Genomic DNA, 25821 nt, shown 5'->3' on the forward strand with positions numbered 1-25821 from the left:
CACTCTTTGCCTTCTGTGGGCAAGCCATTTCTGGATCCACAAAGCAATGTCCCCTTGGATCCCATGCCCCCTCACTTTCTCAATAAGTCTTGCATGGGGCACTTTATCAAATGCCTTGCTGAAGCCCATATATACTACATCTACTGCTCTTCCTTCATCAATGTGTTTAGTCACATCCTCAAAAAATTCAATCGGACTCGTAAGGCATGATCTGCCTTTGACAAAGCCATGCTGACTATTCTTAATCATATTATACCTCTCCAAATGTTCATAAATCCTGCCTCTCAGGATCTTCTCCATCAACTTACCAACCACTGAGGTTAGACTCACTGGTCTATAATTTCCAGGGCTATCTCTACTCCCTTTCTTGAATAAAGGAACAACATCCGCAATCCTCCGGAACCTCTCCCATCTCCATTGATGATGTAAAGATCATTGCCAGAGGCTCAGCAATCTCCTCCCTCGCCTCCCACAGTAGCCTGGGGTACACCTCATCCAGTCCCGGCGACTTATCTAACTTGATGCTTTTCACAACCTCCAACATATCTTTCTTAATATCTACATGCTCAAGCTTTTCAGTCCACTGCAAGTCTGCACTACAACCACCAAGATCCTTTTCCATAGTGAATACTGAAGTAAAGTATTCATTAAGTACCTCTGCTATTTCTTCCGGTTCCATACAAACTTTCCCACCGTCACACTTGATAGGTCCTATTCTTTCACGTCTTATCCTCTTGCTCTTCACAATTAGTCTAGTCTTCGTTTCCAGGGATAGGGATGGAATAAGTAGCTAGGGAGCAGAGCTTGGAACTGGTGCTGAAGACGATGGTCTCTAACTACGTCTTTAGAGAAAATTTCTGCTCATCAGAGACTGAATGTTGGCCAAACATCCTGATAATCTAGCAACTGTGGAAGATTTGAGAGCTGGGTGTCATCAGTGTACATCGGAAAACTAACGCTGTGCATTTCAATGATATGATCAGGGAAGCATGAAAATTAAAAATAGGAGGGGATTCCTTGTTAACAGTGCAGGAGTAAGATGAAAAACCGTTGTAAGTGATACTCTGGCTATGATTAGATAGATAAAGATGGAACTAATTGAGTACAGTTCAACCCAGCAAGGTGATATTGGAGAGGGGTTGGGGGAAGACTGTGAGCTACTGTGTCAAAGGATCAGTCATGTCAGGAAGTATGAGCCAAGATAGTTTACCTTTGTTACAGTCACATAGGACATTATTTGAGACTTTGGTAGGACTTGTATTAGTACCATGACAGGGGCCAAAACCCAACTAGAGGAAGTCAGATATGGAGTTCTGGGAAAGATGGGTGTGGATTTGAATCACAATATGTTCAGGGACTTTGGAAAGGAAATGAAGGCTGGATATGGGACAGTATTTGTGTGGAAGGGGGGATCAAATATTTGTTTTTTGAGGAGGGGTGATGACAGCAAATTTAAAGGAGAAAAAAATGTGGAGAAGAATTTGTTTCAATATGATGCAAAATTGAGGAGCTGATGCATTGGCCTTATTCTTGTGTGACCCAAACTGTAAAAGTGCCTTAGGTTATTAGGAAGTGGGTAAGTTTCATGCAACATTCTTTTGGTTAACCATGTTTGTCAGGAGATTAACAACATCTTTGGGGTTACCACTGACCAGAAGCTGAACTGGTTCTACTGTATAAATACCGTGGCTTCAAGAGCAGGTCAGAGACTGAGAATTCTGGGGGAGTAACACATCACATGTCCACCACCTGCAAGGCTGGATTGTGATGGAATACTCTCCACTTGCCTGGCTGTGTGCAGCTCCAACAACATTCAAAAGCTTGACACCATCCAGGACAGAACAGCCCACTTAATTGGCACCCAATCCACCACCTTCGCTTTCTCCAGCACTGAAGCACAGTGGCAGTAATGTGTATCATCTATAAGATGCACTGTAGCAACTCACCAAGGTCCTTTGACTGCATCTCCAAACCTGTGGCCTCTACCACCTTGCAGGACAAGGGTAGCAGATGCATGGCAACACCGCAACGTGCAATTTCCCCTCTGGACCACACACCATTCTGACTTTGAACTATAACACTAATTCTTCACTGTCGCTGGGTCAAAATCCTGGAACCCCCTTCTTAACAGCACCATGGGTGTTCCTACAACAAATGTACTGCAGCACTTCATGAAGGCAGGACACCACCACCTTCTCAATGGAATTTACAAATGGGCAATAAATGCAGACTTAGCCAGTGGTACCCACATCCCATGAATGAATTTTTAAAAAGTCATAACCTGCATTTGTGAAGTGTCTTGCATGTAGAAACACATCTCAAAGTCTTCAGAGCTATTATGAAAATTTGTTGCGGAGTAAAATAAAGATATTGGAGGAGGCGATCAAAACTTGGTCAAAGTGTTTTAAGGAATGTTTCATAGAAGGAAGGAGATGAAGAGACAAAGATTTTGTGAGACAATTCTGATGCAGAGAGGTTTTGGAAGGATGTTCCTGAGCGTGGGGCCTTGATAGGTACAATGGTAAGGCTAAGGGGAGGAGGAACACGCAGGAGATCGAGCTAGGAATGAACTGTTCATAGAGCTGTGATGCAGTAATAATACTGCATGATTCTCATTTAAAGATGGATTTAGAAATGTCATTTTAAAAAACAAATGTACCTTTATCTTATCTGCTGTAGAGAACAAATGTGGTTTTAGTACATAAACAAATCATTTTGCAAGTTGTGCATTGACTTCAAGTGGATGAAAATAGGATTGGTGGGAAAAACCTTTCGGTGGGATCCTGAACTTCCTAACCCACAGACCACAATCAGTAAGGATAGGCAACAACACCTCCACGATCATCCTCAACACCGGTGCCCCACAAGGCTTTGTACTCAGCCCCTACTATACTCCTTATACATCCATGACTCTGGCCAAATTCCCTTCAACTCGATTTTCAAGTTTGCTGATGACACCGCCGTAGTAGGTCGGATCTCAAACAATGATAAGACAGAGTACAGAAATGTGATAGAGAATCTGGTGAACTAGTGCAATGACAATAATCTCTCCTTCAATGTCAACAAAACAAAGGAGATAGTCATCTACTTCAGGGAGCGTAGTGGAGAACATGCCCCTGTCTACATCAATGGGGACAAAATGGAAATGGTCAAGAGCTTCCGGTTTTTAGGTGTCCAGATCACCAACAACCTGTCCTGGTCCCCCCCATGCTGACACTGTAGTTAAGAAAGCCCACCAATGCTTCTACTTTCTCAGAAGACTAAGGAAATTTGGCATGTCAGCTACGATTCTCACTAACTCTTACAGTTGCACCATAGGACGCATTCTTTCTGGTTGTATCACAGCTTGGTATGGCTCCTGCTCTGCCCAAGACCGCAAGAAACTACAAAGGGTCGTGAATGTCCATCACGCAAACCAGCCTCTCATCCATTGACTCTGTCTACACTTCCTGCTGCCTCGGAAAAACAGCCAGCATAATTAAGGACCCCACACACCCCGGACATACTCTCTTCCATCTTCTCCTGTCGGGAAAAGAAATAAAAGTCTGAGGTCACGTACCAACCAACTCAAGAACAGCTTCTTCCCTGCTGCCATCAGACTTGAATGGACCTACCTCGCATTAAACTTATCTTTCTCTACACCCTAGCTATGACTGTAACGCTACATTCTGCACTCTCTCGTTTCCTTCTTTATGAATGGCCTGCTTTGTCTGTATAGTGTGCGAGAAACAATACTTTTCACTGTACACTAATGCGTGTGACAATAATAAATCAAATTTAAAAAAACACCATCCTTTAGAATATGACTTTGTGCACTTTCTGATGCATCTGTAAGTGGAATTTGGGCTGATGGATGACTCAAAAGAGAAGTTGAGTGTCCGGAAAGAGGCATACATTAAGTACATAAACAGCAGAAAAGTTACATACTCTACAGGCACATAAGATCTGCATTGGAATAGGGCTGTCAAGGGATTTGCAGGATAAAAGTCACAAACCGTGATGGTGAAATGGCAGAAATTCTAAGAAATTACTTTACTGTGGTATTTACCAAGGAGATAGATCAGGTGAACTTGATGTAGGAAGGTTAGACTGGAACCACTTTTATAATGAAAAGAGGAGAAATAGTAAATAAACTAACCAAATTCAAAGGGGACAACATACTCTGTTCAAACAGTTTAAAGAATCTACAGAAGAGATTTAATACATTAGAAAAATATATAGCACAGGAGGATTGATTGATAGCTAATGCTAAACTTATATTTAAGAAGGCAGATAGAAATTTTCAAGGAAACTATAGACCAGTTAAGTTAACATCAGTAATCCCTACCAAAGGAGAAGAGAAGATCAGCTTAAATTTCAAAAGTGAAAGTTTGACCAACGTCATGGAACCCTTTGAAGAGGTGACAGAGAAAATATACAAGGGTAATGCAATAGTTGTAATTTATCTAGATTTCCAAAAGGCCTGTGCACAGCTCTGGTTGCCACATTATAAAAAGAACATGCGGCACTGTGGAGAGACTGCAAAAAAAGATTTAAAAGGATGATACCAGAAGTTCAAGGTTATACTCATCAGCAAAAGATTTATAGGCCGGAATCACTTTTCTCTTACAAAGAGAAGGCTGAGCAGTGACCTAATAGAGATCTTTAAAATTATGAAAACATTTGATCTGTTAAAATATATATATATATATATACAAAATTCTATATTCGATCTAGTATATCATTCATAAATGCATATTTTCAGCTATTTTCACTTGACTGATTCCTGGGATGAGGGGTTTATCTTAGGAGGAATGGGTGGACAGATTGGGTCTATATCTATTGGAATTTAGAAGAATGAGGGGTGATCATATTGAAACATACAGGATCCTGCGGGGTCCCAACAATTAAGAAAAAACAGCTTTATCCAGAGAGTTGAGAGAACAAAGAACCCACCACCACTGGGTATAGTTCAGGCATTTCAGAGAAGAGCCGATGAACATAGGAGGGAGAAGAGAATAGAGGGCTCTGCTAATCAGATTAGACAAGGAAGAATAGAGGAAGGCATAAGTGGAGCATAAATGTCAGCATGGACTGACGGGCCCAAATGTTATATATTCTATATAGTCTGTGTATATGAAAAAAACTCTGGGCAAAGCCTTTTTTAAGTTTTTATGGCCATGTTTTATATTTAGTTTGAAGAATTGAGGAGGTTAATGAATGAGGTATATTCTGCTGCTCCTTTCAGCCAGAATTAACATGGAATTTAGTGAAGGGGGTTAATAGGCAAGGAGGAGTTTAAAAAATGTACTTCCACTCTAATTAAGATTTGTTTATATTCATATCTTGTGGTTTGTCATTTGAACGATGCGTTATGCAATTCTCTTTTCCTTCACAGGATATCGATTGGGTACAGACAGAAAAACATGTGTTTGAGCAGGCCTCTAGTAATCCATTTCTGGTTGGCCTTCACTCATGTTTCCAAACAGAGAGCAGGTAAGAAATAGTCCTTGCAAACACTGAATTTTTTTATTTTCTTTCATTGGGCCTTTTTATTCGTAACTAATGAATCTGGGGAGATCGAAACATTAAGTAAGAATCGTACATAAGACACGTGGTCTGGATATTACTGTTTTCCGCTGGTGTGTTTGAAGGCATAAAATGCAATGTGTAGCCTGTTTATTGCCTTCCTCCCTGCCTTCTATTTTATGTGGGGCACGGTGGAGTTGTTGGAAGCCCACTCACTCCAGGGCAAATTGAGACCTTGGTTGGCCACTTAAGTGCCTCATCCTGTCCCTGCCACTGTTCTATCTGTGGTGGTGGTGGCGGCCCAGGCCTAGTGGATAGACTAGCAACTTTTACTGGGCGAACATGTGTTGGGCTAGGGGTGGAGGAAAGGATGTCCTTTGGAGGAGGTCATCTGTGTCCATTGGAGGCATCCTCACACCTCCCTCCCCCCTCTCGCATGGGCCTGCTAGTCAGCTCCTGCTGATATCCCAGCCTTCTCCAGCTTCCCTAACCTCCTCTTCTTCGGTACTGACTGTAGTCCCTGCAGTGGGTACCGCTCAACCCTTGTGCTGCTGGGACTTCAGAACTGCCAGCCAATCGGATTGGCCAGCAGCTCTCTAAAGCTGGACTTCCTTCCCAGGTGGGGCAGCAGGCTTTTTTGTGGACAGGCTCCCAACTGACTTTAGTTGGAAGGGTTGAGCAACACTACATCCTATAAAATCAAACACAAGTATCTTGAGCAATTTTTGGCCATAATTTCCCATTCAGAAGGTTGTGATTTCAAGCCTTCTGATTATCCAGTATGCTAGCTGGCTCTCAATGAATTGAATTTCACTAATTTTAGACTGCATCACTGAGTGGAACGATAAAGTGACAACAAGATGGTACTGTCTTGGCATTTGCAACAACTCAAACTGCCCACCCTGTTTGCTAGTGGATTGCAGAAGGCAGCAAAGGGATTCAGTTAAGAGGAAGGGAAAGAATTTGCAAAAATAAGTGACATCTGTCTTCTCTGCCATTTTTCTGACATTCTGGCTCTGATATTTATGACAAGACTGAGGAAGTGGTTGTATTTGAAAAAATGGGCACAGTTGCCAAGCAGTAAGCTCATTATTCTTAAATTTCCTTTGGTGTCATCATTGGTATTGTATTCATGATGTTGTCATAAAGCTGTATTTATGGACTTTTGTGCTTGGAAAACTGCTGCAGACACAATGGGTCAATGGCATTTTTCTGCGTCGTAACACTTATGTGATTCTGCTTACAGGTAATGCCATTCTTTAGGAATGCCTTTTGTATTCCTTCAAAGAAAATGAACCAACTTATAAATAGACAAATGTATTGGGGGTGGGGTTGCTATTACTAACTGGTCACTGGATTTTCTGAGCTCCTGGACAGCACAAATTGAAAGCTTGCTTGACCACAAGTAACCTTAAATATACTTGCAATTGTTTAATATTTGCAAAAGCCAAAATATAGTGTTTGATATGATGTCCTATGATATTGAAACTTCAGAAAGCAAAGAACACTTTCGCATATTTGACTTTTTCTAAACAACAGCTCTGTGTTTTTGCTTTTTATATATTTAACCTTGTTTTATTTGGTACGTTTCAGGCTGTTTCTGGTTATAGAATATGTCAATGGTGGTGACCTCATGTTTCATATGCAACGGCAGAGGAAACTGCCCGAAGAACATGCTAGGTACGTGGCCAAATAATGGAAAAATCATGGATAGGACAAATTTATCAAGCTGATGTACTGAATTGAATGACTGGAATGACAAACAAATCTGACAGTGGGCTGCTGCCAGTGTGAATTACTGATTGGGGTGGGTACAGGAAGAAAGAGGTCAAAATCTTTTGGTTATCTCTGTAAAAGATACTGTTATGCCAGCCAAGTATAGTCATAAACCTAACCAGTTTTGTTCATCTATCACTTTGTGCTTGCTGCCCTATACTGGCTGCTGGTTGAACAAGTGTTCATTTTAAAATTCTTATCCTTGTTTTGAAATCTCTCCATGGCCTCTCTCTCTTCCTTCCTCTCTAATCTCCTTCAAGATATCTGCATTCCTCCACTTCAGGCCTCTTGCTGATCCCCAATTTTAATCACTGCAACAGTCCTGTATTAGCAATCCTGTATTCAACTGCTGAAGCCCTAAACCTCTCCACGTCTCTGTTTCCCCCTTCAAGACACATCATTCATCTGCTCTATTATCTTCCTATCTGGCATAGTGTCAAGTTTTGTTTTGTAGTGTTCATGTGAAACACCTTTGGGAGGCATGGCAATTACGTAATTGCAATTACGGAGACATGGTTAAAGTAGGGGCAGGACTGGGTAGCTTAACATTCCGGGATATCGTTGTTTTAGACGGGACAGAAGGGGAAACAAAAGTGGTGGGGGGAGTTGCACTGCTGATTAGAGAGCTGACCACAGCTCTGTTGAAGGAAGAGACATTGGAGGGATCTTATAGTGAGGCATTATGGGTGGAGCTCAGGATAAGAAGGGTGAAATCTCAATGACCTCCCAACAGCCCACAGGATACAGAGGAGCAGTTGTGTAGTCAGATACTGAAAAGATATGAAAAAAGCAGGGTGGTTGTGATGGGTGACCTTAACTTCCCCCATATTGACTGGGAATCCCTTCCAGCCAGGGGCTCAGATGGAGAACAATTTGTTAGATGTGTCCAGGAGGGCTTTTTGATATAGGGCGTTGACAATCCAACCTGTAACGAGGCCATACTAGACTTAGTATTGTGGAATGAGCCAGACCAGGTGATTGATATTTCAGTGGAGGAGCATTTTGATCTTAGTGACCATAATTCCATAAGACCTCGGGCTCATGGATAAGGACAAGAATGGCCCTCGGATGAGGGTGCTTAATTGGGCAAGAGCCAATTACATCCAAATTAGACAGGAACTGAGGAATGTGGATTGGGAGTGGCTATTTGAGGGCAAATACACATCTGGCTCATGGGAGGCTTTTAAAGGCCAATTGATTAAAGTGCAGGACAGGCATGGCCCCACAAAAATGAAAGATAGAAACGGCAGGATTCAGGAACCATGGATAACAAGGAAAATTGTAAGCTTAGTCAAAAGGGAAAAGGAAGCATACGATAAATCCAGGCATCTAAAAACTAACAAAGTCCTTGAGGAGTACAGTGAAAGTAGGAAGGAACTTAAATGTGGAATTAGTAGGGCTATAAGGGGCCATGAAATGTCTTTAGCAAACAGGGTCAAGGAGAATACCAAGGCTTTTTATGCATATATTAGGAGCAAGTGGGTAGCAAGAGAAAGAGTAGGCCTACTCAACGACAATGGAGAGAAGTTATGTGTGGAGCCACAAGAAGTGGGTGAGATCCTTGATGAATACTTTGTATCAGTATTCACCAAGGAGATGGACATGATGGATTTTGAGGTCAGAGACAGGTATGTGAACACTCTAGAAAACGTCAATATATCAAAGGAGGAAGTGTTAAGTATCCTAAATTGCATTAAGATAGACAAGTCCCCAGGGGCCAATGTGATCTATTCCAGGTTACTATGGGAGGCAAGGGAAGAAATAGCCAGGGCCTTCACATCCTGTTTGACCACAGGCGAGGTTCCAAAAGACTGGATAATAGCCAATGTTGGCTATTGTTCCCTTGTTCAAGAAAGGAAGGAGGGATAATCCAGCAAATTATAGCCTGACATCAGTGGTGGGGAAGCTTTTGGAGAAGATACTGATACAGGATATATGTGTGCATTTGGAGTAAAATGGATTAGTTCGTGACAGGCAGCATGGTTTTGTATAGGGAAGGTCATGTGTCTCCAACTTGATTGAGGTTTTTGAAGAGGTGGCAAAGAAAATTGAGGGAAGGGCTGTGGATGTAGTTTATATGGACTTCAGTAAGGCATTTGACAAGGTTCCACATGGCAGACTGGTACAAAAAGTAAAATCACATGGGATTTGAGGTGGGCTGGCTAGATGGATACAGAATTGGCTTGGTTATAGAAGACAGAGTAGCGGTGGAAGGATATTTTTCAGAATGAAGATCTGTAGCTAGTCGTGTTTCATAGGGATCAGTGCTGGGACCTCTGTTGTTTATAGTATATATAATGATCTGGAGAAAAATGTGGGTGGTCTGATTAGTAAGTTTGCGGATGACGTGAAGATTGGTGTAGTTGCAGATAGTGCCGAGGATTGTCAAAGAATACAACAGGATACAGATGGATTGGATTCTTGGGCACAGAAATGGCAGATGGAGTTTAATCCGGATAAATGCGAGGTGATGCATTTTGGCGGATCAAATTTGGGTATGAATTATACTGTAAGTGGCAGAACCCTTGGGGACATTAACATAGAGGGATCTGGGCATGCAGGTCCATAGTTCCCTAAAAGTGGCAACACAGGTGGCCAAGGTGATTAAGAAGGCACATGGCATGCTTGCCTTTATCAGCCAGGGCATTGAGTACAGGAATTGGGAAATCATGTTGCAGCTATATAAAACCTTGGGTAGGCTGCATTTGGAGTACTGTGTGTAGTTCTGGTCACCACACTATCAGAAGGACATGGAAGTTTTGGAGAGAGTGCAAAGAAGGTTCACCAGGATGTTGCCTGGTCTCGAGGGCATTGGCTATGAGGAGAGGTTGAATAAACTAGGATTGTTTTCACTGGAAAGATGGAGGCTGAGGGGAGACCTGATAGAGGTTTACAAAATTGAGAGGCATAGATAGGGTGGATAGTCAGAGGCTTTTTCAAAGGGTAGAAATGTCAATTACAAGGGAGCACAGGTTCAAGGTGAGAGGGGGAAAGTTTAAGGGAGATGTACGGGGGAAGTTTTTGATGCAGAGAATGGTGTGTGCCTGGAATGTACTGCCAGAGGATGTGGTGGAAGCAGGCACATTGGCAACATTTAAGAGGCATCTGGATGGATGAATAGGGAGGAAATAGAGGGATACGGACCGAGTAAAGGCAGAAGGATTTTTTTTTAGTTAGGCCATCATGATCGGCACAAGCTTGGAGGGCCAAGGGGCCTGGTTCTGTGCTGTACTTTTCTATGTTCTTTGTTCTATTTGTTAAGTGAAAGGCACTATATAACTACAAATTGTTAACATGTGCCATTGCTTCTGACATACTCAGTTCTTGGAACTTTCCATCCTATCTATTATTTTGTGATTTTAAACTGAACTCTGCATTGAGTGCCTCCCTGAGGCTTTCATCTTTGCAAGTCAGTTTTTGCGCATTTTATTCTCCTTTTCTTCATTATTCCTTCTTTTTTCATTTTCACTTTCTTTCTTCTTTTGTTTCTTTTCTCAAGTTACTAAATAATAGCTAATTAGGAATATGTACTAAACTTATTTCAGTCTTTTGATGGCATTTTTAAATTTTATAAATATTGTTTCTGATTGATTTGGAGTTCTGTGGAGACTTAACTGGTAGTCATTAAAGTTACCAAAAGTGCCACTAATTTGTGTTTTGTGGCCTACGCTGGAAATAAAAACCATCTATTGCTGAAACATCGGGTATGTGTCACTAAATTAATTACAGGAGAGTCATGAAATATTGGAGTTTTTAATGTCCCAAAAGAAACCCAGATATGCTGTAGTGGTTCATAATGATATTTGAGCCCTTTCAATTGAATTGTTTTTTTTGTAGATCATTGTCATCCGATGTACGTATTCCCTATGCCCTTATGTAAGATAATGGATAGTCAGGTTAAACTCTTGTATTTCTGAGTTAATTTTGCTGTTAAATAAGAACATAAGTACTAGGAGCAGGAGTAGGCCATCTGGTCCCTTGAGCCTGCTAGCCATTCAATAAGATCATGGCTGATCTTTTCGTGGACTCAGCTCCACTTAGCCGCCTGCTCACCATAACCCTTAATTCCTTTACTGTTCAAAAATTTATCTATCCTTCAACATTCAATGAGGTAGCTTCAACTGCTTCACTGAGCAAGGAATTCCACAGATTCACAACCCTTTGTGTGAAGCGGTTCCTCCTCAACTCAGTCCTAAATCTGCTCCCCCTTATTTTAAAGCCATGCCCCCTAGTTCTATTATGTAATCTAGTTACTATTTATATCCAAGCATTAATGGATATAAGTATGTCCTATTCATTCAGACCAATATTTGTTGCATGTTTCTCTTTAAGCACTGATAATCTTTACATTATTAACCAACTTTCTTGAGCAGTAATTGGGTGGGGTGTGGGCAGAATAGGTATAGTGATCATTCTGGAGCCAGCGAGGAGCCCATGCAATTTTCAATGTCACCCATTATTAATGTGATAAGGGGGCTGCCAACACAAAATGTGATCTCAAAAGGCAGCTCATCAGTTTGGAAGCAGGAAATGGGGTGGTGCACCTACTTAAGAGCCTCCAGCATGGGCTTACCAACCCGTCAGGATAGTGCTGAAGTTTCCAAGAATTTAGACTTAATCTTTTGATCATTTTCTTTCAGTACGTTCACTTATTAGTTATAATATACTAGAAATGGATGTTGCAAGGGATAACTGTTGGCAGACAGTCCAGAATCATCTGTCAGGTGATGCTATCTATTGCAATCGCCATGGGAAAGCAGGGTACCACAAAGATAGACATGTTGCGCGGCCAATTGCAGGAATATGGGATCAAGTGGTTGGAGGCAGGATGCCCTGTGGTGAAACCCCGAAGAATAGTTACATCCAATCCAATTTGATAAACTTACTGCATCAAATATGTAAAGTGCTGGATGCATTTCTTATGTGGTAGCTACAGCAGCTACATTATGGAGTGGCAGTCAATTATTGCAGAACCTACAGCACCAAATGCAAGCACTTTTGAATGCTTTTCACATGAAATAACCTCCAACCTGCTGCAAGAGAAATGGTTCCAATAGCTGTAGTAAGCTTTACTTGAGAGCAGCTGGTTGTACTCGGATAGTGATGGTGAAAAATGGTTCAGGTTCTAAATGATATCACAACCTCTATTTGCAGTTATTTATGTGGATCTTGTCTGTTAGATTTCTAATCGTCAGGATTCATTTGTGTCTTAAAATTGGATGGCATGTCAAAGCAACGGCAAATGGACAGGACCTAGCAACTGCTCGAGTTTTGAGCAAATAACATCTAATTTATAAAGGAAATCTGCAATGAGTGAAAATCACTGGAAAAATATGTGATGAACTATCTTGCATAAAATTAGTTTCTTAAATTATGCAAATATTTAACAGGACGCCCATACTCATTGTGGTGGAGTTTAGTGGAATTACCAGTATGTTTGCCTTCTTTAGGTTCTATGCTGCAGAAATTTGTATTGCTCTCAACTTCCTTCATGACAGAGGAATCATTTACAGAGATTTAAAATTGGATAATGTTCTCTTAGACTCTGATGGTCACATCAAGTTAACAGATTATGGAATGTGCAAGGTAAGGTGTTTATCCGTGACAGTGAGAATAACATTTAGAGGGAAAAATGCTCTTATTCACATGAGCAATTGAATTAGTCATTAAATTGATACAGATTAAGAGATAAGATTTTTTTTTAAATCCTCTACTTGCAGGCCTGATAACCATAGAATCACTATAGTGCCGAAGAAGGCCATTCAGCCTATCGAGTCTGCACCAACTCTCCAAAAGAACACCTTACCCAGGCCCAACCCCCACCCTACCCCTGTAACCCAATGCAATTACCATGGCCAATCCACCTGACCTACACATCTTTGGATACTAAGGGGCAATTTGGCAAGATTAATCCACCTAACCTGCACACCTTTGGACCACAGAACATCGAAACTAGAAGCAGGAGTAGACCATTTGGCCCTTCGAGCCTGCTCCGCCATTCATCTTAATCATGGCTGATCATGGAATTCAATATCCTGATCCCCCTTCCTCCCATATCCCTTGATCCCTTTAGCCCCAAGAGCTATATCTAATTTCTTCTTGAAATCAGACAACGTTTTAGCCTCAACTACATTCGGTGGTAGTGAATTCCACACATTCACCACTCTGGGTGAAGAAATTTCTCCTCACCATTCTAAAATGTTTACCCCTTATCATCAAATGATGACCCCTAGTTCTGGGTTTACCCACTAAAAGGAACATTCTTTCTGAATCTACCCTGTCTAACCTTGTTAGAATTTTATAAGTTTTTATGAGATCTCTCACTCTTTTGAACTTCAGTGAATATAATAATCCTAACTGACTTAGTCTCTCCTCATATGATAGACCTGTCATCCCAGTAATCAGCCTGGTAAACCTTCGCTGTACTCCCTCTACAGCAAGGACATCCCACCTCAGATAACGGTTCCAAAACTGCACGCAATACTCCAGGTGTAACCTCACCAACGCCCTATATAATTGCAGCAAAACATCCCTATCCTTATACTCAAATCCTCTCACTATGCAGGCCAACATACCGTTTACCTTCTGTACTGCCTGCTGTACTTGCTCGCTTACTTTCAGCGACTAATGCATGAGGATTCCAAGGTCTCGTTGAGTATCCACCTCTCTCAATTTACACCCACATTAATAATCTGCCTTCCTATTATTGCTACCAAAGTGAGTAACCTGATTTATCCCCATTATACTGCATCTGTCATTCAGATGCCCACACACTTAGCCTGTCCAAATCACGCTGAAGCATCTCTGCATCCTCCTCACAGCTCACCCTCCCACCCAATTTTGTATCATCTGCAAATTTGGAGATAATGCATTCAGTTCCCTCTTCAAAATCATTAACATATATAATGTAAACAGTTGGGGTCCTAACACAGATCCCTGTGGAACCCCACTAGTCACTGACTGACGATCAGAAAAGGACCCATTTATGGCAACTCTTTGCTTCCTATCTGCTAACCAGCCTACTTACCATCTGAAGACATTACCCACGATCCCATGTGCTTTAACTTTACATAGTAATCTGTTATGTGAGGCCTTGTCGAAAGCCTTCTGAAAGTCTAAATAAACCACATCCACTGCTTCTCCTTGGTCAATTCTACTAGTTAGATCCTCAAAAAATTCCAATAGATTCGTCAAACATGATTTCCCTTGTGTAAATCCATGCTGACTTTGTCTGATTATACCACTGCCTTCCAAAGGCTGAGCAATGAAATCTTTGATAAAAGACTCCAATAACTTCCCCAGTACCGACGTTAGGCTCACTGGTCTATGTTCCCTGTTTTCTCTCTACCTTTGTAGGAACTATTTCAGAATCCAAAGAATTTTGGAAAATCACCTCCAATGGATCTACTATTTCCTGGGCCACTTCTTTCAGTACTCTGGAATGAAGATTATCAGGACCTGGAGATTTAGCCACCTTCAATCCCATCAATTTCCCCAAAACATTTCTCTACCAATGCTGATTTCCTTCAGCTCCTCACTAAAACATGTTTCTCTCAGCATTTCTGGCACCTTATTCATGCCTTTCTTTGTGAAGATTGAAGCAAAGCACAAATTTAATTCCTCGGCCATTTCTTTATTCCCCACTATGAATTCTCCCGCTTTTGACTGTAAGGCATCCATATTCGTTTTTGTCAATCTTTTTCTCTTTACATATCTATAGAAACATTTACAATCAGCTTTTATGTTCCCTGCTAGCTTACTTTCATGCTCCATTTTTTCCTTCTTAATCAATCCCTTGGTCCTCCTTTGCTGAATTTTAAACTGCTCCCAATCCTCAGGCCTATTGCTTTTTCTTTTAATTTTTATGCTTCTTCTTTGAATCTGATACTATCTCTAATTTCCCTTGTAAGCCATGGTTTGACCACAATTCCCTTACCACTCTTGCGCCAAACAGGAATAAACAACTTATGGAGTTCACCTATTCGTTCTTTAAATGCCTGCCATTGCCTGTCCAATGTCTTTCCTTTCAGTAATATTTCCCAGTCTATCATGGCCAATTTATGCCTCAAACCATTATAGTTACCTTTATTGAGATTCAGGACCCTGGTCTCAGAATCAACTACATCATTATCCACCTTGACACAGAATTGTACCACATTATGGTCACTCGTCCCCAATGGTTCTCTCACAATTAGATTGCCAACTAATGCTTTCTCATTGCACAACACCCAGTCCAAGATGGCCTGATCCCTTGTTGGTTCCTCAACGTTTTGCTCCAGAAAACCATCCGTATGCACTCCAGAAATTCCTCCTCTATTGTACTGTGACTAATTTGACTCTCCCAATCTATATGCAGATTAAAGTCGCCCATAATCACAGTTGTTCCTTTAACATGTGCATCTCTGATTTCCTGTCTAATGCTTTTCCCAACGTTATCACTACAGTTTGGTGGTCTGTATACCACACCCACCACTGTTTTTTTGCCTCTTGTTGTTTTTTAACATGACCCATACAAATTCCACATCATCAATGCTAATATTTTTCTTCAATATTGTATCAATATCATCTTTAATCAACAATGCAACTCCACCACCTTTTCCTTTCCGTCTGTCCTTCCTAACACTGACTAGCCCTCAATCTTTTTTTCCCATCCTTGCTCACCTTGGAGCTACGTCTCCATAATGTCAACTATATCATACATCTTTACATCTATCTGTGCAACTAATTCATCCATTTTGTTTCAAATGCTCCGCGCATTCAGGTGCAAAACCTTAATGTGGGCACTTTTAACGTTTCTTTTCCCTTTCCCACTATTTTTTACTCGGTCCTTAGTTGACTCTTACCTTGATTACTCTGCCCATCACTTTCCTTATTCTCCTTACTGTCTTTTCCTCATGTACTTAATTCCCCCTGCTCTGAATCCTTGCAAAGGTTCCCATCCCCTTGCCATATTAGTTTAAACCCTTCCCAACCACTCCAGCAAGTACCCCTAAGGACATCAGTCCCAATCCTGCCTAGGTGTAACCCATGTAACCCATCCAGTTTGTACAGGTCCCACCTCCCCCAGAACCAGTCCCAATGCCCTAGGAATCTGAAACCCTCCCCCTCACGCCATCTTTTCAGCATATTCATCCTATGTATCCTGCTGTTTCTACTCTGACTAGCACGTGGCACCGGTAGTAATCCTGAGATCACTATTTTGAGGTCCTACTTTCCAGCTTGCTTCCTCGCTCCCTATTAGCTCCCTATCCTTCAGGATCTAACTCGCATGCCAGTTAATTAGGTGGCAGCAAGCAGTAACATAATCAAGTAGCTGAGTCCAATCCTCTATTCACCAAATAGTCACATGTACCAATTTGCACTAGGTTACAGTGGAGGGCTGGAACCCTTGATGACTTGTTTTTTTTCTCTCCCTTTGCATCAGGCTAAGGTACCTCAGCCAAACCTTTTGACTTGTGTTGTTTCCTACCATACCATGCTGTGTACTTAAGGCCATTGCAGTCTTCTGGCTTTTAAACACAATTGCTTGAATTACTGATCATGACCAATGACCAACCCACACTGATTATATATGCCCAGGACACATATTTGCATATGTTATTAAATAGCGAACTTGCTTGTTCGAAAAGGCAGAGAAAAGAATTCTTGACGTTTAAACCATCCATGTTACTATAGTGGCCTGCTCCTTGTTGAATTACAATGCATCATGTGAAAACTTTCAATTGTGACAATCAATTAATTATTCATGAGTATTAAAGTGATTATTTCAATATTTAACTAGATTCATTAGTACCATTTCCTCAATATTGTTCACAATCTTGTACAGTGACATTATCATGATTAGATGTATTTTCAGTCTCTTGTATTGCAATGAGGTTTCACCTTGAGATGTGTTCATCTACAATTGTGATGTTTTACTGTGTGCATTCCACAATGACATGTTATCCTAGTTAAATGTTCATCTTTATTTGTTACAGTAGTGCCATGTAGCATGGCCCTCTGAATAACTTGACACTCATTTCGATAAATATTTTCCAGCACTGTTTTGTATTTGGATGGCTGAATGTCAATTCAAGCAACTAATTAGTTTTAAATTGCCTGAAACTGTGGAAGATCTGTTTTAACTGCTGCTACTTGTCCAAATTATTGCAAAACATATTTTTTCCATGGGTCTCGATTTATGTTCTCTCTCCAGGAAGGGCTTGGCCCTGGTGACACTACCAGCACTTTCTGTGGCACACCCAATTATATAGCACCTGAAATATTGAGAGGAGAAGAATATGGTGAGCAACTGTAATAGAACACTAAGCTAACATTGAGCTTTATTATCTGTATAGCATAGCACATTAGAGGATCAGTATTAGAACATAGAACATAGAAAAAATACAGCACAAACAGGCCCTTCGGCCCACAAGTTGCGCCAGTCATGTCCCTACCTCCCTAGGCTTATATATAGGCTTACCTATAACCCTCAATCCTATTAAGTCCCATGTACTCATCCAGAAGTCTCTTAAAAAACCCTATTGAGTTTGCCTCCACCACCACTGATGGCAGCCGATTCCACTCACCCACCACCCTCTGAGTGAAAAACTTACCCCTGACATCACCTCTGTACCTACTCCCCAGCACCTTAAACTTGTGTCCTCTCGTAGCAGCCAGTTCAGCCCTGGGAAAAAGCCTCCGAGAATCCACCCAATCTATACCTCTCAACATCTTGTACACCTCTATCAGGTCACCTCTCATCCTTCGTCTCTCCAAGGAGAAAAGACCGAGCTCCCTCAACCTATCCTCATAAGGCATGCCAACCAATCCAGGCAACATCCTTGAAAATCTTCTCTGCACCCTTTCAATCATTTCCATCCCACCTGTAATGAGGCGACCAGACCTGAGCACAGTACTCTAAGTGGGGTCTGACGAGGGTCTTATAAAGCTGCATCATTATCTCCCGACTCCTAAACTCAATCCCTTGATTGATGAAGCCAGCACACCGTACGCCTTCTTAACCACCTCCTCTACCTGCGAGGCCGATTTAAGAGTGCATTGGACCCGGACCCCAAGGTCCTTCTGATTTATTTGTAGAAAATGATTTCCTGCTCTGTGTGGTTAGTTTGTGCTCTCTGCTCTCATACTGGAGAGATGAAATAAATGCCAGGTACCCACTTAGAAAGGCAAAATTTGGCTCGAGCCCTCACAAGTCAATCTTTTACACTTCTTCACTTCAATAATTGATTTGTTGCCAGAGGCTTGTAGTAAGTTGCTTACCTATCTTGCCAAGAATGGTTTGGAAAGCTTGAACAACAGGGTTTACAAACCTTTCATGTGAGGGGCCACATTTCAATTTTTCTCACTTAAAAGGCTCATGAGCAACTGTTGGAAATATGAAGTTTGGTACAACATTAAACATGAATTTCAAGAATAAAGTTGAGGAATGAAGAAAAGAAGCAACTTTCTGTGCAAAACAAAAATGATAAAGTAATAAATTGGTCATTCTAAAAATGAGTAATTCGAATGTGTGTGTACACGTCAGGCTCATTCCCACTCAGGGTGCTCATTACCCTAATCCACACACTGTTGGTATGCGAGGGTGAGTCAGAACCCTATAACTGGGAGTGGTCCAGTCACACAGACCCCTCTCGCACCCACGCTCGCACGCACACACTCTTGCTGTCTCTCCCACTTGCTGTCTCTCCCACTTGCACACTATAATTCTCTCACTCTTTCTCTCCCACTCCCTTACTATCACTCTCTCACTCTCTGTCTCTCCCACTCGCACACTATCACACTCTTGCACTCTCACGTTTTCTCACTCGTTCCCTCGCACACTTTCTCTCTCTTTCACTCACGCTTTCTCGCTCGCTCTCTCTCACACTTTCTCTCTCTTTCACTCACATGCTCTCACACACACGTACACACCTGCCACACCAGGAAGGTTTGGAGAGTATATCCACTGGGGAGAGGTTTGGAATGGCTGTGAAAGTACCAAGACACTCTGTTTCAATCCTGTCTATGCATCTTCATGTTGTTAGCTGCTCCTCCAGTTATAGACTATTTCTCTGCCTCACTGGTGAACCATCAGCAGCAAATGCGGGAAACAGCCTGTGATTGGAGGAGCAGCTCCTTGCAGAATCCTTCACTTCACTTAACCATATATTGAAAACAGACTCCACATTGATAGAGAAGCATGGTGGGCCAGAGTGTGGCCCACTGGCCGTATTTAAACAACCCTATTGAAGAACAAAGAGGAAGGAAATGCAACAAAAATCCCTTAAAAAGTGAAACATTAATAGGTCAGATTGAAGAGAAAAAGGATGATAAAATTCAAGCCTTGAGGAACTACACATTCAAAAATGTTAAAATTAGTTTTTACTATTGATTTCAAGAATAATATCAATATGTTGATATATTTGCAGTTTAACTTTCATCAGAATATTTGCATTTAAAGATATTGAAAGCTGAAAAGTTTTAGCAGTTTAATTCAATGATCTGTTTATTGATGTTGGGTATATGTTACTTTTTTTATTCATTTACAGATCTAGGCATCGCTGGCTGGGCCAGCACTTATTGCCCACCCCTAACTTCCTTCCATTTCAGAGGGCATTTGAGAGTCAATCATGTTGTGGTGAATGTGGGGGTCACAAGTAGGCCAGACTGGGTTTCCTTCCCTAAAGGACATTAGTGAACCAGATTAGTTTTTATGACAATTGGCAATGATTTCATGATTATCATTAGACTTTTTAATTCCAGATTTTGAACCCGGGTCATTGATCTTGCCTTGGGTCTCTTGGATTACTAGTCTAGTGAAAAGACCACTAAGCCACCATCTCCCCATGGTGAAACTGATTGCTTTTTTCCATGCCATGAGTCCCAGAACTTGGCTGAAGTGAGGGGGAGGGTGCAAGAAGAGGGGAGAAGGCATCTGCTTTTAGTCTAATAGTCAGATGGCAGGTTCGAATCAGAAAGAGAATGTGTAAAAATAAATATTTCTTCAAAAACACTGCTTTTTGCTTTTTGTTGTTTGGCAGGTTTTAGTGTAGACTGGTGGGCACTTGGCGTATTGATGTTTGAAATGATGGCTGGACGATCACCATTTGACATCATCACTGATAATCCAGATATGAACACAGAGGATTACTTGTTTCAAGGTTAGCAGGACACAAATACCGAATTTGATTTTCCTTTTCGCAAAAAGGTTGTAGGCTCTCAAACTTGATGTACCACCACAGATGGAACAGCACTCCCTCCATAAGTCAGCAGCTTCAAAGAAGAAGGGAAAAATTTGGGGAATATTTTTTCTGGTTTATTTGCGTTCAATTAAGTTAACTGGTAAGAATTTGAGTCTTACACTCACAAAAGCTTATGGCACAGAAAGGGACTATTCTGCCTATCATATCCTTGCCGGCAGAAAGAGCAATCAAACTTACTACCACCTTTCAACTTATGATTAGTAGTCGTGTTGGTTATGGCACCTTAATTATATATCTAAGTGTTTTTTAAATGCAATGTAGGTTTCTGCTTTTATTGCTTTTCCAGCAGTGAATTTCAGACCCCCAAAAATTATTCCTTAACTTCTCTCTAATCCTTCAACCAATTACTTAAATTCTCTGCCTCTTGGTTATTGACCGCATTGCTAACAGAAGTAGGTGCTCCCTATCCACTCTTTTTGTGGGCTTTTCATTATTTTATACCACTAAATTAAATCTCCCTTCAGCCCCTCTGTTCCAAAGAAAACAACCGAGGACATCGGGTCATAGCCTCAGGATAAGGAGTTTATCATTTAGAACTGAGAGAAGAAATTTCTTCACTCAGTGGATTGTGAATCTTTGGTATTGTCTACTCCAGTAGGTTATGGTTATTGAAGACCGAGATCATTAAATTTTTGATCTCTGGGAATTGAAGGTTATGGGGAGCAAACAGCAAAGTGGAATTGAGAGATAAGGCCAGCCACGACTGTATTGAATGGTTCAGGAGGTTCAATAGATTGAATGGTCTATTCTTCCTATTTATTATGTAATCCCAGCCTATCCAATACTGTTATCTCCAAGGATCTATGCAGATGGACTCGCAAGTCCTTCAGTTCCCTCAATTCTCCTTCAGTGTACTCGAACAGGCGCCAGAGTGTGGCGACTAGGGGATTTTCACAGTAACTTCATTGCAGTGTTAATGTAAGCCTACTTGTGACACTAATAAATAAACTTTACTCTACATTTCTCAGAATCCTACCATTTACAGTGTATTCTTTTGCCTTGTTTGTCCTCCCGAAATGCATTAACAATACCACTGATAATCTTGTAGTCTATTTTCTTTCCCACCATCAGCTATATAACCAATTCTCATATCATCTGCAAACTTGGTTTTCATGCCTCCTTTGTTAAGAACCAGAAATAGTTTTATGTATTTGTGGGTGTTAGGAACAAAATATAGCTTTAATTTTAATTTATGTTTTATTTGTGTCTTAAGAAAGATGAACCCCAGGTTTGGTTCCATTTTGGAATGTTTCTTTTTGAGATGAAGTTGGGAAGTTTCTACACCCTGTCTGTATGCATGCATTTTTAATGAAGTGTTAGGACTCTTGAAGTGAAGAGATGGGTTACCAAGAGAAGAGTAGTTTAGGGAAGTTAAAACAAACAAAAAAAGTAGGAAAAAACTGCTGTTGCTTAGCAACACAACAGGGGATTAATGAAAAGACCCACAAAGATGGAGGGGCAAGAAATGTAATTTTAGTTTCAGTTGGTATGGGAATACCATAGAGTGAAGACAAAAAGGTCTTGAGACTCTTTGTAACTGAAGAATGATACCTGACTGCTGAAGAAATTAGTGACTTTTCTGGATCTCCAGGGAGAAATCAATCATGGAAGGACTTCTAGTGATAATTCAGAAGTCTATTGGAAAATAAACTTCTTTGCAACCGAACCATCTCTATCCTTGGTGTGGAAGTAGGTGGTACCTCTTCACTGGAATGTTAGGTCTGTAGGGGTATTGCTGGGATTAAAGAAATTGTGAATTTGAATTTTTTTGTTTGTGTTGAAATATTTCAAATCTTTTTGTTGTCCAGTGTCCTATAGTTAATATTTCTTGTTTTACTTTTTATTAAAAACCAAATAGTAGACTTGTCTGAATCTATTCAGTAAATACCCTCCGCCGTTTAAAAACAAGTTATGACCTGTCAAGCCAGGTTCCAATCTGGGGTCTGACTTCTCCAGTAATACCATCAGCTGGGTTCATAACATTATATACAAGTCTAAATCATTGATTTATACCATGGACAACGAGGGACTTGGCACTGAGCCCTTCAAAACCTTTAAGCCACAAAAACAACAACCATTGACCCTTTGCTTCCTGCAACTGGGCCAATTTTGGATCCCGAGTGTCCTTTTCCCTCGGATCCAATTAACATGATCAATCTCCATATAATAATACTGCATATTCACCTTCAACTTGTCATCTCAGGTGGCCTCTCCATTCCCATGTTCTCAATCATGGACAAGGCCAAATCCAATTTGAATCTTTCCTTCCACATTCTCCAATAAACTTTATACACCATTTCCTCTATCCTAACCTAGAGAAAAAGCTTCACCCTAGATCACTTACAAACATACTTTCAAGCATGCAACTACCTACCTTAGGCTTTCCATTTGCCACAATACTTCTGCAGCTGACAATTTGCTCAACCACACTCACTTCAATGTTTGATTATCTTGTTGCCAGCAAAGCTCTTGCTCTCTAGTCACAGGTGAGGTGCCTGAAGATGGGAGGGTGGCAAATGTTGTGCCTTTGTTTAAAAAGGCCTGCAGGGAAAAACCTGGGAACTACAGGCCAATGAGCCTCACATCTGTGGTGGGTAAGTTGTTGGAAAGTATTTTGGGAGACAGGATCTACAGGCATTTGGAAACGCAAGGACTGATTAGGGACAGTCAGCATGGTTTTGTGAGTGAAAAATCGTGTCTCACAAATTTGATTGAGTTTTTTGAAGGGGTAACCAAGAAGGTAGATGAGGGCAATGCAATTGATGTTGTCTACATGGACTTGAGCAAAGCCTTTGACAGGGTACCGCATGGTAGGTTGTTGCATAAGGTTAAATCTCACGGGATCCAGGATGAAGTAACTAAATGGATACAAAATTGGCTTGATGACAGAAGTGGTTGTAGAGGGATGTTTTTCAAACTGAAGACCTGTGACCAGCGGTGTGCCTCAGGGATCGGTGCTGGGTCCACTGTTATTTGTCATTTATATTAATGATTTGGATGAGAATATAGGAGGCATGGTTAGTAAGTTTGTAGATGACACCAAGATTGGTGGCATAGTGGACAGTGAAGAAGGTTATCTCAGATTGTAACGGGATCTTGATCAATTGGGCCAGTGGGTTGATGAATGGCAGATGGAGTTTAATTTACATAAATGCGAGGTGATGCATTTTGATGGATTGAACCAGGGCAGGACTTACTCAGTTAATGGTAGGGCATTGGGGAGAGTTGCAGAGCAAAGAGATCTAAGGGTACAGTGGAGTTACAGGTGGACAGAGTGGTGAAGAAGGCATTCAGCATGCTTGGTTTCATTGGTCAGAACATTGAATACAGGAGTTGGGACAGCTTGTTGAAGTTATACAAGACATTGGTAAGGCCACACTTGGAATACTGTGTACAGTTCTGGTTACCCTATTGTAAAAAGGATATTATTAAACTAGAAAGAGTGCAGAAAAGATTTACTAGGATGCTACCGGGACTTGATGGTTTGAGTTATATGGAGAGGCAGGATAGACTGGGACTTTTTTCTCTGGAGCATAGAAAGTTTAGGGGTGATCTTATAGAGGTCTATAAAATAATGAGGGGCATAGATCAGCTAGATAGTCAATATCTTTTCCCAAAGATCGGGGAGTCTAAAACTAGAGGGCAGAGGTTTAAGCTGAGAGGGGAGAGATACAAAAGTGTCCGGAGGAGCAATTTTTTTACACAGGGTGGTGAGTGTCTGGAACAAGCTGCCAGAGGTAGTAGTAGAGGCGGGTACAATTTTGCCTTTTAAAAAGCATTTAGATAGTTACATGGATAAGATGGGTATAGAGGGATATGGGCCAAATGCGGGCAATTGGGACTAGCTTAGGGGTTTTTAAAAAAAGGGCAGCATGGGCAAGTTGGGCCGAAGGGCCTGTTTCCATGCTGTATGACTCTCCTATCCCAATTTTTCTCCTGATTTGACTCCCATCTTTGCTTTCTCATGCCTAAAGAGTGGAGAGTTCAAATTAATGTATCATGTAACCAAAATTTGCTATCCATTGAATCACATCAAGCATTATTTGCCATTAGGTTCCTGCTTTCCATCTCGCCCCTGTCTTGAACAGAAGTGTTACATTTGTGGTTTTCCAATATGCTGGGACCTTTCCAGAATCGAGGTAATTTTGGAAGGTCACAACCAATGCATCCACTATCTCTACCGCCATTTCTTGTAAGACCTCAGGATACACCATTGGATCCAGGGGACATGTCAGCCTTAAGTGCAATTAGTGTTCTAATTTTTTTCTCTACTGACAGTGATTGTTTCACGTTCCTCCTTGCCTCTTGCCTTTTGCCTCTTGACTTTCTGCTATTCTTGGGATGGTTTTTGATTTCTACTGTGAAGACGGATGCAAAATGCCTGTTTGAAGCCTCTGCCATTTCCTCATTTTCCATTATTAATTCCCCACTCTTAGTTTTGCTAGTTTCCTTTCATGCTCCCAATTTCTCCCTCTTTATTTTTTTTCTAAGTCACCCTTTGCTGGTTCTAAAACTTTCCCAATTTCCTGACTTGCCACTAATCTTCACCGCACTCTACGCCCTTTTTCAATTTGATATGCCCTTAACTTCCTTTGTTAGCCACAGATGATACATCCTTCTGGTAGATTCCTTCTTCTGTGATGGAATATACATTTGTTGAGACTTATGAAATATCTCCTTAAATATCTGCCACTGCTTCTCTGTTGTCTTTTCACTTCTTTTCCCACTCCAGTTTAGCCAAGTCTGTCTGCATGCCCCTGTAATTGCCTTTATTTAAATTTGAGAAACTTGCTATGGACCCACATTTTTACATGCCCAATAACGTTTTTTTTTTATTTTAATGGCGTCAAGGAGTATGGGGAGAAAGCAAGAAAATGGCATTTAGAGGATCAGCCATGATCCTATTGAATGGCAGAGCAGGTTCGAAGAGCCGAATGGCCTAATCCTGCTCCTAATTTTTATGTTAACTTAGTGTACCCATTTTTTATTTTATTGGTTTTTTTTGGATTATCAAGATGAATAGTGTGGGGCTGTCAATCCTGAGAAATGAGACATGTACTTTTGGAACTCCCATTGATAGCAGTTAGTTGCAAAATAATCATCTTCTATATTGCCCCCAACAAAGTGTCTTCAATCAGTCTCAGAAGAGTATCCCATACTGCAATAGTGTAATATTTCCATTTCCCCACACAAACTATCATTATAAACTTCCTTGAGTGGGGCTGACAGTTACATGCCACCCTATGGCCAGTTCTAGGTTGCTAACCATGTGCTTACTGGAACTGATCTTCCA

The 25821-nt window shown here is 41.1% G+C and overlaps 1 protein-coding gene across 2 annotated transcripts in view; it reads left to right on the forward strand.

Annotated features, from left to right (window-relative positions):
- Nucleotides 1–25821, forward strand: part of prkcz (protein kinase C, zeta) — a 466471-nt gene that overhangs the window by 316996 nt on the left and 123654 nt on the right. For both annotated transcript variants that reach the window (XM_078238768.1, XM_078238769.1), the window contains exons 10-14: nt 5378–5475; nt 7102–7188; nt 12735–12870; nt 17480–17567; nt 20307–20426. In XM_078238768.1, coding sequence (XP_078094894.1) covers nt 5378–5475; nt 7102–7188; nt 12735–12870; nt 17480–17567; nt 20307–20426 — 529 coding nt within the window. The remainder of the gene's footprint in view (nt 1–5377; nt 5476–7101; nt 7189–12734; nt 12871–17479; nt 17568–20306; nt 20427–25821) is intronic.

This window comes from Mustelus asterias, chromosome 22, assembly GCF_964213995.1.
Source record: "Mustelus asterias chromosome 22, sMusAst1.hap1.1, whole genome shotgun sequence".
Taxonomy (NCBI): Eukaryota; Metazoa; Chordata; class Chondrichthyes; order Carcharhiniformes; family Triakidae; genus Mustelus; species Mustelus asterias.